General features: G+C 42.4%; 1 protein-coding gene and 1 long non-coding RNA gene across 4 annotated transcripts in view; both read left to right on the forward strand.

The window, feature by feature from the left end:
• LOC117222786 (uncharacterized) overlaps positions 1 to 14,077 on the forward strand; it is a 149,851-nt gene that overhangs the window by 102,854 nt on the left and 32,920 nt on the right. For both annotated transcript variants that reach the window (XM_033474713.2, XM_033474720.2), the window contains one exon: positions 3,832 to 4,017. In XM_033474713.2, the coding sequence (XP_033330604.2) occupies positions 3,832 to 4,017 (186 nt within the window). The remainder of the gene's footprint in view (positions 1 to 3,831; positions 4,018 to 14,077) is intronic.
• On the forward strand, positions 9,578 to 11,597 carry LOC143259615 (uncharacterized). 2 transcript variants are annotated; one of them, XR_013033628.1, is made up of 2 exons: positions 9,578 to 10,394; positions 10,468 to 11,597. It is a non-coding gene; the product is annotated as an uncharacterized LOC143259615 (long non-coding RNA). The 2 variants fall into 2 exon arrangements; XR_013033627.1 differs by having other exon boundaries at positions 9,578 to 10,390.

A 14,077-nucleotide genomic window follows, 5' to 3' on the forward strand; every position in this document is an offset into this window, starting at 1 on the left:
ATATTATATTATATTATATTATATTATATTATATTATATTATATTATATTATATTATATTATATTATATTATATTATATTATATTATATTATATTATATTATATTATATTATATTATACCCTTTTTGGTGTGGTCTTCTCCACCAATCAAAGACGGCCATTCATCGCGTTTTACATTGTATACACGATACTGGGATCACTAACAGTCAGAGCACGATGTGCTCTAACGACACTGGTGATGATGTATCGCGGTATCCACAATGTGTCCCAAAAATGTCTCACAATCCGGAAATGGCGGGTTCCTCGGATCATTTGAAGCAACTTCTTCCTTTACAAAAATTTTCTCCGAGGCACCGTTAACGAGTTATTAACAAAAAAACAGTGACCAATAAGAATCGAGTACGGCTGACGCGAGGCGGCCCAGCCAACCAGCGCGCGAGACCCAGTTCCGCTGATTGACTCTGCCGCCTCGCGCCAGCCGATCTCGCCTCTCATTGGTCAGCGTTTTTCGCGAATAACTCATAAACGAAGCCGCGGATTGTAATTTCGCTAAGGAAAAAGTTACTTCAAATGACCTCGGGAACCGTCCACTTCCCACTTGAATAACAATTTTTGGACATGATAATTCCGATAACAAATGCAAGGTGTTCGATGCCCTATAGAATTGTTTCCGATGATCGGAGAGATTTTATAATTTCGCAAGCCCCGAGGCTCGACCTATTCGAATGGCTCGTGTTTCGCCGGGCGAAGCTCCCGCGTCGAAAAATATCGATTAAACGGTTTCGTCGGCGATCCGTAGGGGTGGCCCTCGACCAGTAAGAGGGTCACCATTTCCAGCGAACCACCGCGGGGCGGTGGCGGCAAACAACCATAGGCCCGAATAGGGTGACAATCTGTCTCGAGGCAAATTCCCCGTTTTATCGTTCCGCAAGGTCGCCTCTCCTCGATATTCTCGACGTGCCTCGATGTTCTCGGGGCAGCACGCCGCAGTGTCGCGTCGCGCGCGGCTTTTTCCCCGACAAACAGAGCAACCTCTGTCTCGGCGAAACTCGGTTTACGGCGCCGTAAAGGACAGAGTTCCCTTGAAAGTACTCTCGCGCGGAAACCACTCGCTTTATGCATCGAAAGGTTGATCCGTCTCTCCTAATTGGTTCCCCGCTGGCACCGACGCTCCGAGAGAGAACGCGTGCGCGCGTGCAAGGGATTAATTGTAGGCCTCGTCGAGAACACTTCAACATTTTGCCGGCGGTATTTCTTTCTTCGAAACTGCGACATTTGTACGGAGCAGCAATTTGTCAGTCGAGCCTTCGTTAACAGAACCACCGAGCCCTAAGCGGGACCAACGTCGTGTGTCGTTCGTTTTTTCTTTAGATAATAATACATTTATCTACGGGATAAATACGCTACAGTAATGTCTCTATAATTGACGCTCGTCTTTATAGTTATAAAAACAATTATAAAAACAAGGCTCGAGTAATCGTATCTCCTCTCCCCAAATTGTCCATTTTTGTGGACAATCCTAGCGTCAGTAAGGGAGACATTACATTACAGTGATTTTTAAGCATAAATATGGACAATTTGGGAAGAGGAGATACAATTATTCGAGTCTTGTGGTTTATTTTTGTAGTTGTAAAATGTCCACAATTATAAAAACGAGCCGCAAGGCTCGAATAATCGTATCTCCTCTTCCCAAATTGCCCATTCTTGTGGACAAACTGAGCGTCAGTAAGGGAGACATTACTGTACAGTAATTTTTAAGCATAAAAATGGACAATTTGGGAAGAGGAGTTACGATTATTCGAGCCTTGCGGCTCGTCTTTACAGTTATAATTTACAATTATAAAAACAAGGCTCGCAAGGCTCGAATAATCGTATCTCCTCTTCCCAAATTGCCCATTCTTGTGGACAATCTGAGCGTCAGTAAGGGAGACATTACTGTACAGTAATTTTTAAGCATAAAAATGGACAATTTGGGAAGAGGAGATACAATTATTCGAGTCTTACGGTTTATTTTTGTAGTTATAGATTGTCCACAATTATAAAAACGAGCCGCAAGGCTCGAATAACCGTATCTCCTCTTCCCAAATTGCCCATTCTTGTGGACAATCTGAGCGTCAGTAAGGGAGACATTACTGTACAGTAATTTTTAAGCATAAAAATGGACAATTTGGGAAGAGGAGATACAATTATTCGAGTCTTACGGTTTATTTTTGTAGTTATAGATTGTCCACAATTATAAAAACGAGCCGCAAGGCTCGAATAATCGTATCTCCTCTTCCCAAATTATCCATTTTAGTGGACAATCTGAGCGTCAGTAAGGGAGACATTACTGCACAGTAATTTTTAAGCATAAAAATGGACAATTTGGGAAGAGGAGATACGATTATTCGAGCCTTGCGGTTCGTCTTTACAATTATAATTCACTATTATAAAAACAAGGCTCGCAAGGCTCGAATAATCGTATCTCCTCTTTCCAAATTATCCATTTCTAGGCGCAATCTGAGCGCGAATTAGGGAGGAATTATTGTATCCAGTAGTCTAAGTGTACCTTTTGCGATTTTCGGCAGTTCGATCATTTCGGTACCATTTTCTCTCAAAGAGTGCCGCGTCGTGCCACGGAATTCAGCCCCATGGAAGCTCGAAAATTAAATTGTCCTCATAAATAAAGACTTTAATGGATTCGGCGTAACGGGATTAACGGAGATGCGAGAGTGAAAATAGATGGAGCGCGCGGTTTATCGTTCGAAGCCGAAAAAAAGCTCCACGGAAAATGAACGAAGATTAAAGAGGAGTTCCGACGGATTTAACATAATAGAAGATATCGATCGACGGATCGATCGATCGATAGATCGAGCCGTGAAACCGGAGAAATCGATTAGTATCACGGCTGGCACGAGAGGGCTCGATTAGCTAATGGCGATTTACCAGGCTCGACTTTCTTCCCCGGTGGCGCTCTTCTAGTCGCCGACTATTTGGTTGGCCTCACGTGTTGCACGAATGGCTCGGTGCCAAAGGGTGTGCTGACACACACGCCAATTTGCGGAATTACTCGATAACCGTATCAATATAATAACGCGACGTATCGACGAAACACAGTGTCGTTAGCTTCGATCGAACGTTCGTCGCGCAACGCGTGTGTGTGCGAGCTCTGCGTTACCTGATCTTACGGAAAAAGCAGATTTCTCATCTCGGGGCCAATGGGGCGTGGCTTCATTGCTCTCAATTCCGTAGGAGCAAAAACAGAGTCCTGATAGAGGATTATATCTACCTTGGCGGAGAGGCGTGGTTCGCTTTGCCCTCGTCTTTAACGGGCTGGGAACAATCGGCTACCTATCGGCTAGGTCTCAGTCGAAGAAGGAGTTTTCGGGATAAAGCATCGATATTGAACGATACAGTAATTAACAGCAGAATAGTGATCTCTGTTTCACGTGTGCCTAATGTACACATACAGTCTCGCAATCCAAAAATAGGGGATTACAATTATGAAAATGAGGCGCAAGGCTCGAATAATCGTAAATTCCAAAATTATCCATTTTTATGCGCAATTTGAGCGTCAATTAGGAAGAATTTGGGAAGAATGGATACGATTATTCGAGCCTCGCGGCTCATTTTTATAGTTACCGATTGTCAACAATTATAAAATGAGGCGCCAGGTTCGAATAATCGTATCTCCTTTTCTCGAACTTATCTCTTTTTTGTGCGCAATCTGAGCCTCGATTAGGGAGAATTTACTGTAATTTGAAAAGAAAACGGTGATTGTAGCATTAGAGCTCGACGATGCGACGTTGAACAGGATTTTCATGCGTCACGTTCTGTTTGTTTTCTTTTACAGCGAAGGTAGGGAAATGGTACGCGTGTCGTTGCTAGGGCCACAACCTTCACCGACAACGCCCGGCGTATTTCAGGTGCAGCCTATCGCGATATCGAGGACTCAGCCGATCGACATGGACACCGTTCCGGCGGAACTCCTGACCACGCACACCGAGCACACGGCTCCCGCCTACCACACGCAAATAAGGTAAAGTAACCTTTACCTTTACCTTCTCCGTGTCTCTAGTCCCATCGGAAGGTCTGTCAACGAGGCGACGGGGTAGATACAAACACGTGTGCAGGACAGAGACAGTTGAAAAAATTCCGACGCCGAGATCAAGATCTCTGTAAATTATAAAATTACACGAAAAATCAGTTTTTATAGGGTCGCTCGGTATCTGTGGATACATATCTTATATTGGGTTGGCAACTAAGTAATTGCCGATTTGTTCAATGAAATAAAAAATTTTGTTTTACTTGGAACGAAGTTTAATCTGTAATGTATTTTCCATTTTGTTCGATGACCTTTCGCCATCTCTCCGACAACTTGAAAATTCCACGCTCGTAGAAAGTCTGATCCTTTTCGGCCAAAAAATGAGTTAAGTGAGATTTTACAGCGTCATCGTCGTTAAAAGTTTTACCACGAAGGGAGTTGTCCAGGGATCGAAATAAGTGGTAATCCGATGGCGCGAGATCTGGGCTATATGGTGGGTGTAACATCGATTCGCAACCAATATCCATCAATTTTTGCCGAGTGGACAAAGACGTGTTACGATCGACCAATTCTGATCGCTTTTCCTTGACCGCTGCATTCAATTTGTCCAGCTGCTAACATTCACGGATAATAAAAAATAACATAATAATAATAATAATAATAATAATTTTACAATATAACATTTATGGATATCATAAAAATGGGAGTGAGAGACATCTATAACTGAAATCGACAATTACTTAGTTGCCAACCCAATAAATAAAATTTGCTAACTGCAAATTCTTCTGTTAGTATTTGCTATGTAAATGTTATATGGCGTGATGCAAACTGCGGCGAAGGTTCACTGCCGATAAAGCGGTTCTAGAAAATGTTCTGCAAATATTTCATAAGACAGTTCTCTTAGATGTTAGAAGTCACGGTCATACAATGAACATTCGTGTCTTCTAAATTGCAAGAAAATTCGATTCTTCCGTTACGGAAATCTCGGAATTAATGTAAACGTGGACGTGCGAGAAACAAAAATTGCGTCTACGTTTGTGAGGTGAATTTATTTATTTATTTATTCACTATGGAATATTCGCTATGATAAAACCCAAATGTAATAGAACTGCAAAATTACGCATCGTTCAAGATAAAATGGATATTAATATAAAAAGTTATAGACTGGTTATAGACTGTGGATTTTTAAAGGAAGTGATTGTTAAGAGTCAAGGAATTCTAAAGTCCGAACTACTCTCTTATCACGTTGGATAGACTGTAGTCTCGCCTCGTTCCGCCTTATTTCGTCTCGTCTTGTCCCGTTTGATTCGCTTCCATGAAACCCAGCGATCTGCTGAAGCTCGTCGACGCGCAGAACGAGTGGCTCGCCCAGCCGCTATCGTTCGGCCTATCGGTCGATCTCGATGGCAAGCTCTCCGAGCAACAAGCGCGATTATTCTCGGGGATTAACGGGCACAGAGAGTCCCAGAGATTCGACGCCGGCCGGAAGTTCTTATGGAATTGATCGCCGGAGGGGATAGGCCGTCGTCTCCCGGTAAACGCTTCGCGGTGCCAAAAGACGATTCCGAAGCAATCTCGGCCGAAGGAAATCCTCCAAAAAGTTGGAGAGTCGTTTCTCTTATTAATCACGCCACTATAGTGGCTTCCGCGGATGTCATCTCTCTGGACGACGCGCCACTATAGTGGCTTGCTCTAGTAGCTCACTCGCTCATCGTTCGAATCAAATAATCGTCTTCATATGCATTGTTTCACACTTCTTTTGTCTTCGCATCGATTTACAACAGTCTACAGGGTGTTCCAAAAATGTCTCGCAACCCGGAAATGGCGGGTTCCTCGGATCATTTGAAGCAACTTCTTCCTCTACAAAAATGTTCTCCGAGGCACCGTTAACGAGTTATCAACGAAAAACAGTGACCAATAAGAATCGAGTACGGCTGACGCGAGGCGGCCCAGCCTACCAGCGCGCGAAGCCCAGTTCCGCTCATTGACGCGATCGCCTCGCGCCGGCTGAGCTCGCCTCTCATTGGTCACTGTTTTTCGTTAATAACTCGTTAACGGTGCCTCGGAGAAAATTTTTGTAAAGGAAAAAGTTGCTTCGAATGGCCAGAGGAACCCGCCACTTTCGGATTGCGAGACATTTTTGGGACACAGTATCAGTATCAGACTCTGTACAGTACACATCAGACTCTGCCGACCAGAGAAATAGCCTCGCACAGAATTCAGCCGTACCTAAAAGGTTAAAAACAAAACCTTCGAATCGGCTTCGAAAGATGCACTGCTCGGCTGTTCCCGTCCGATCGCCGGCTCTGCGCCTCTGTCCGCAAGAAATGTCCGATAGAAACTTGAAACAGTTCTTACGTTGCTGTCGCGGCAACGAAGATCGCGATAGAAAACATTAAATTTCTATCCGATCGTGGTTTTTGTTAATCAGGACGTTCGTTATAGTCTGGTAAATCGCAATTACTTTCGCTGTAATTGTGTTGATCGTTGCAGTGCTTCCACGGAGTATGAAAAAATTCTAACGGAGAAAGTCATGGGTTCTTAATTTATTTTTCCGTCTCGTTGCAACAACGTGCGCTGATTTAAAATTGCTTTCTTTACGTAAGGTGTTAGGTCGTACGGAAAGTTCGTTTCAATTCGATCATGAATTCGATGAAACGGTCTCCGTGAAATGTGAAACGAACTCTCCGAGCAACCTAATAGATTGCTTCCGAACAAACTGTATAGTAGATTGTTCGGAAAGTTCGTTTTATAATTCATTTAGGATTCGTCTCATTAAATTCATATAAAATATTCGAAACGAGCTTCCTGAACGAAACATAATACAGTAAATTCTCACTAATTTATATATATATAATTGCTTCCGAACAAACAGTATAGTAAATTGTTCTGAAAGTTCGTTTTATAATTCATTTAGAATTCGTTTCATTAAATTCATATAAAATATTTAAAACGAGCTTTCCGAACAAAACATAATACAGTAAATTCTCATTAATTCGCGCTCAGATTGCGCATAAAAATGGATAATCGTATCCCTTCTGAAATTCTCTCTAATTAAAAATAGATAATTTGAGAATTTACGACTATTTGAGCCTTGCGCCTCATTTTTATAGTTGTTGATAATCGGCAACTATAAAAATGAGTCGCAATAATCGTATAATAATAATAATCGAATAATCGTATCCCTTCTTCCCAAATTCTCACTAATTCGCGCTCAGATTGTTCCCCAAAATGGACAATTTGTGAAAAGAAAATACGATTATTCGAGCCTCGAATCTCGTTTTTATAATCGTCGACGATCGACGACAAAATTGTCCATTATTCTTTAAAAACTGAAGAAAAATTAGAGAGAATTTACTTTGTACAACGAAAGATCCGAGGCGAGATATCGCGAAATTATGCGAATAACCTCGATAATATTTGATGCGCGTACCCCGTTCTTGTTGTGCCGCCATGCTAATTTCTCCACAACGTAAATAACAATAACAACAGCGCCGTGCAATTTGTGTTCGCCGAGAGAACAGGATGTTCGGAGACTCGCGTCCCTTGCAAGCGTTGCTGATAAAGGGTGGAATATTTACGGTGATAATTAAGGGTGTGTAGTATCACGATGGTCCCGTCGCCGCGGCGGAATGAGAGCCTCTGTCTTTCTTATAATTAGCTCCCTGCGCGCAACACCAGCGAACCCCCCCGTGTTGCTCTTAATGGACCGGAAGTGACGTACCGTCCCCTCGTTCTCTTCTCTTTCCACACCGTCTTTCCCCGTTCCTCCCTTTCTCTTGAGCATGATGCACCCTGCACCGGTGCTCTACCCAATTTGCTTACGATCGACTCCTCGGGACACGCTATCTAGTCCTCTATGGACACGGTTAACCGAATCACCGTTAGCCGTTCGTCACGTGCCTCGCGTCGCGTCGTGTCGCCTCGTGTCGCGTCGTGTCGCGTCGCAGCACATCGCGCCGCGTCGAGTCACGTCGCATAGAATCGCGCCGCCTCCCCTCCCCTCTCCGCGCGATCGGTTTACGAATCGGTAGGCCTGCCTCTGCCGCTCCATTTGCTTCTTAGCTGCCGCGAAACCGTCTCGCGAGTATCATTTTACCTCGCCAGTGTACGTTTTCACGTCTGCAACTAATCGTCGCGTATTTCCTCGCCGCGCTTCCGCCATGCGGATCGCTCCTGTTGCTCGTCACGACACTGCGATGCGACGCGTCGGGACCTACCGAACCGAATATACAACAGGTTCTCGGGAACGAATCGAGCGGCTATCTCGTCGATAATCGCCGCTCGGGGTCCGTCCGATGATCGACCTACTACGGTCGCTGCTACGTGAATCGAGAGAATCTCGCCGCGACCGTAAGCGCCGCGGAAGAATTATCCTCCGAGGCTGAAAAAAGGGGCAATAACGCGATCGATATTTCTCCGAGGGGTGAGTGCAACGTCCTGGCGGTCGGCCGCATTTTTTTCCGCACTCGGACAGGGCACGAACGCGACCGGTCGGTGTCGTCTCGTCTCGTCGCGTCGCGTTGTCTTTAAATAGGCCGAGTGACCCTCTTACGCAAGTCGCACGCACGCTTAATAGCTGTATCAAACGCGTTGCGAAGGCGTATTACGAAGTCGCGACGCTGCCAGTTATCGACCTATTCGGTAATCGGGAGAGAGGCAGCCTCGATTCCGGAGGCACACAGTTCCTTGGGACGGCGGCGCGCGGAATCTAGCTCGAGAGCGAGCGAGCGGGCCGGCAGCAGTCGGCTTCTCGAAAGGAGGGTGGACACCGTGTTTGCACAGGGAAATCTCTGGCTCAAGGACCCTGGGAACAAAGGGGCGACAATATCGTTACGAGTGGGCGTGTTACAGAAGTAATGGGCATCGACCCCAGCGACGAATCCAAAGTTTCTGAACCGTGGGCGCGCGCGAGTTTCCGCGGGTCCGTCGAACTTGGCACGAGCGCCCAGCTCTTCTCTCACTATCTCTCTCTCTCTCTAGCCATCTCTCTCTCTCTAGCTCTCCCTCTCTCTCTCTCTATCTAGCTCTCTCTCTCTCTCTCTCTCTCTCTCTCTCTAGCTATCTCTCTCTCTCTCTCTATATATATATATATATAGCTCTCTCTCTCTCTCTCTAGCTCTCTCTCTCTAGCTCTCTCTCTCTTTAGCTCTCTCTCTCTTTAGCTCTCTCTCTCTTTAGCTCTCTCTCTCTCTCTAGCTCTCTCTCTCTTTAGCTCTCTCTCTCTAGCTCTCTCTCTCTCTAGCTCTCTCTCTCTTTAGCTCTCTCTCTCTTTAGCTCTCTCTCTCTTTAGCTCTCTCTCTCTTTAGCTCTCTCTCTCTTTAGCTCTCTCTCTCTCTAGCTCTCTCTCTCTCTCTCTCTCTAGCTCTCTCTCTCTAGCTCTCTCTCTCTCTCTCTCTATATATATATATATATATATATATATATATATATATATAGAGAGAGAGAGAGAGAGGGCTAGAGAGAACTAGAGAGAGAGAGAGAGAGAGAGCTATATATATATATATATATATATATATATAGCTCTCTCTCTCGCTCTCTCTAGCTCTTTCTCTCTAGCTCTCTCTCTCTCTAGCTCTCTCTCTCTCTCTCTCTCTCTCTCTCTCTCTCGATACCGCGCCTTTCGATTTTCCTTCTACCGTCGTCCCGCGACCGGAACATCGTACTTTTTCCCGACGCATTTGGAACAAAGAATTAGGTCGATTTTCGAATATATCGGCGCCGCTGCCGCTGCGATCGGAGCAACGAACTCTCCCGTGTTCCGGGGAACGCCGCTTTCGAGTAATAAATTCGTTCGAGTATATTTCCGAGCAGCGTCGAACGATTCGAAACGCGTGTCCGTTAAACGACGACGGGAGCGAGCAGAGCAAATGGTAATCAGATGTAGCAGCGTCAGGCGAATAAGCTATCAGTCACAGTTCCTTCGTCGTAGGCACAGGCAAACCTTTCGGTCGGTTTCGGTCACGGTTTTTCCAACATCGAATGTAAATGACGCGCACCGCTGAATATGCAGTTTTACCGGTTGTCAGTCTTGTAACGAGTAGATCGGCTGAATTTGGACCGGGACCTAGATTGGACCAGAACTATGATTCATTCGAATTGGAAGCAAGAACGAGGAACGTTGCACTTTCGAAGACCAGTTGGCTGCGTTCGACGAGTATACTCGTCCATGGAGAAGCGACAGTATTTTGTGTCGTTGGCTGTTTAAATTGTATAATTTTAGTGAAAACAAGAACATTCTGAAATTTCAAGATGTTTGGTATATTTTGAGGCCGGGGCAGAATAAGACAAACAAATAAAAAATATGAATAATTGTATGAATAATTCACGATACTGGTGCTCGACGTGCGGTATATGTTGACGTTAAGTGAGTAAGTAAATGTTAGTAATGAAATTGTTAATTCTATAAAATAAAATTATCTTTTTGGTCCAATATTTTAACAGCGATACTTACTCTATGTGTTTGACGAGTACGCCACGGTTAACTGGTTAAAACGGAATAACTACTTTTAAGTTGAATATGCGACTTCGATTCTTTTGAGATGTTAGACGGACAAGTAAGTTATTGAACAATGTCTGAAATAAATTTTTGCAAAAGTTGCAATTCGATGGAATGACGAAGAATAAAATTTGAGAAATTACGTTCCTCAACGGAAGCTAGTCTGTAGGTACGTATAACAAGGCTAAAACGAAGCTAAAATCAAGGCAGATAATCAGATTTGATCGTCAATTTAAAGAGGAATAGAGCATAGTTGATTATGATAAATCTAAGTAATATACAGAGTGTCCCGAAAATGTCTCGTAATCCAGAAATGGGAGGTTCCTGAGGTCATTTGAAGCAACTTTTTCCGTTGCGAAAATTTTCTCCGAGGCTTCGTTTACGAGTTATTAACGAAAAACACTGACCAATAAGAAAGGCGAGCTCGGCTGGCGCGCGACGTCCCAGCCAACGAGTACTCGGAACCCGGTTCCGCTCATTGGCTCGGCCGTCTCGCGTCTAATAATCTCGCCTCTGATTGGTCACTGTTTTTCGTTAATGACTCGCAAACGAAGCTGTGGATTGCATTTTCGCTAAGGAAAAAGTTGCTTCCAATGACCTCAGGAATCTCCTACTTTCGGATTGCGAGACATTTTTGGGACAACCTGTATATATATATTATAAAATAATATAAATAAGAAAAAACTAAAATATATATGTATATATATTCCAAAAATAGTCAATGACATAAATATATTATTTTGTACTTAGATTTATCATAATCAATTATGCTCTATTCCTCTTTAAATTAATATTCAAATCTGATTATCTGCCTTGATTTTAGCTTCGTTTTAGACTATTTTTTCATAAATTTTATTAAATATATAATATATTATAAAGTGTATCGTATGTATAAAACTGTAAGCATCGTAAGAAAGTGCGATACATGCAACAAACCGAATGTAAAAACCAAAGTCGATTTCAAGGCCAAAGAGACTGGAATAAATATACATACATATACTATCTCGTACTACACAACTGGTCCAATAAATCACTCTGCCTACAATCTAAATAAAAATAAAATCGTTTAATGCAATTTTTAAAAAATCAGTTCATTTTCAACCGTATCCGAACACTTTCTCGAGTTCTTAACAACAAAAAACAAAAAAAGAAGAATAGAACAAGACACCCCGACAGGAACTATTCCCAATAAAGAAAGCTCTGTCGCTCAAGAACGACTTTCATCGAGAACGACCAACCGGCGGGCTAGGCGAACGAAATCACAGGGTACACGATATCGGTCTCTCTGTAGGGAGATTTTTCGAGGAGCATTGTCGCGAGAGAGCGGTGACGGTCGACGCGTGACGGACAATCGACTCCTGTCTACCGATCAACGCGCAATTAGCTGCGAGCGACCTTTTCGTCGCGAGCGGCTTACGTAATCCTCGGTTGCTGCGTATTACCTGTGGAACGAGCTCGATCGTTCGCTGGAAGCCAGACCACGAGACGAGGAAACATTCTGGCGTTTGTATCGAATAAAAAAAAGGCACGCCGCACCGCGCCGCGCTGCGCCGGCCATCCCGTCGTTTCCTTTCCCATTGTCCTCCTTGGTCCGACGATTACATTGCTATCCACTCCGGCACCGAGTTACATAATCCTCGAGTCCTGACTTCCTCCGACGATAAAGCCGTTTCTCCGCGCGGCCGGATCGAGTCAACGGCGCTCTTCCATTTCTCCGGCAATTAGGCGATATACATATATATATAATATAATATATACATAATATATAATATAATATATATATAATATATATAATATAATAATATAATATAATATATAATAATATATAATTAATAATTAATTAATAATATATATATAATTATTATATTATATATTATATATATAATAATGTAATATAATATATTATATAATATATTGGGTGCAGAAAAAGTGTTCCGCGGGTGATCCAAGGTGACTCTATCCGTGATCCGTCATCGTGAAAATTTCCCGCCCTCCTAATCATTCAGTTGTCGCAAATTCGATAATCCAATCGAGAATCTACCGTCAGCTCTCTCTCTCTCTCTCTCTCTCTCTCTCTCTCTCTCTTTTTATCATTGCGCCCGATCTCGATCTAACGCATGCAACTGCGCAGAGACTTGCTGTTCTCTTCAACATCTTGCACTGTAACGAGTCGGACTTGCGATGAATATTTTATATACACTCGCTGACAAAAGTTACGATACATGGTACATACACAGATGCATATCCTTGCTTGCAGTTATAAGTCTCGCTATAATATGCACTTTCAATTCTACTGAGTTTAAAGTACATATTATATTATATGTACATTGTATATACATATATATATATATATATATATATATATATATATTATATATACATATTATACTAACATAATTTTAATTATTATTATATATATTAATTTATTATATTGTATATATATTGTATAATAATAATAATATTGTATAATTATTATTATTAATATATTATTATTATTATTATTATTATTATTATTATAATATATACATATGAAATTAGACTCAAAGTTTCTTAACTTTTGTCGGTAACTGTACGATCTGCGAGATATTCTTCTAAATCGAAACAAAATTAGATTCTTTCGTTAACAAGATTTAGGTCGCAAATGAAGACATGCAAAACAAAAATTGTCTGTTTCCACTATTGGGGATATAATTAACCCTTTGCACTCGAAGCTATTTTAACCGTAAACCTAGAATAATTTTTCTGACTTACAGTATTTCCATTTTATATGAAAAAGTGTTATTATATTATATATATAATAATATTGTGATATATAATATTATATTAATGTAATAATATATAATATATATATTATTATTATATTATTATCTATAATTATTAATTATAATATATATAATTATAATATAATATTTTTCATGAACACCACAAATTAAACAATGTGCCTCCACGCGCACCGCGTACGAAAAAAACCATTAAAAGGGCGAAAAATTACATCGAAGCAAATTGATAAATAGAGTTAAATAAAACGATCCTAACTACGCTCGATGATATTTTCGTCGAAAGGGTCCGCGGGTTCGGCGCGTTAAACTTTAACGAGCAATCGTTCAAAATCGTTAATTACAGGCGCGAGCTTCTAGGAATATTTTTAGGCGCGCCCGGCGGTTAAGTTATAATTACGATTCGACGGGGATAGAATTCGTGCGAGACAAATCCGATTGTGAGAGGGAACACCGAGTAACAAGTATCGTTCCTCGCCGAAATGGGGCAGAACTTTCCGGGCAGGCCTAATATGCGGCAACCGGATTAACCTTTTAGGTACGGCTGAATTCTGCGCGAGGCTATTTCCCTGGACGGCAGAGTCTGATGTGTACTGTACAGAGTCTGATACTGGTACTGTGTCCCAAAAGTGTCTCGCAATCCGAAAGTGGCGGGTTCCTCTGGCCATTCGAAGCAACTTTTTCCTTTACAAAAATTTTCTCCGAGGCACCGTTAACGAGTTATTAACGAAAAACAGTGACCAATGAGAGGCGAGCTCAGCCGGCGCGAGGCGATCGC

This window comes from Megalopta genalis, chromosome 1, assembly GCF_051020955.1.
Source record: "Megalopta genalis isolate 19385.01 chromosome 1, iyMegGena1_principal, whole genome shotgun sequence".
NCBI lineage: Eukaryota > Metazoa > Arthropoda > Insecta > Hymenoptera > Halictidae > Megalopta > Megalopta genalis.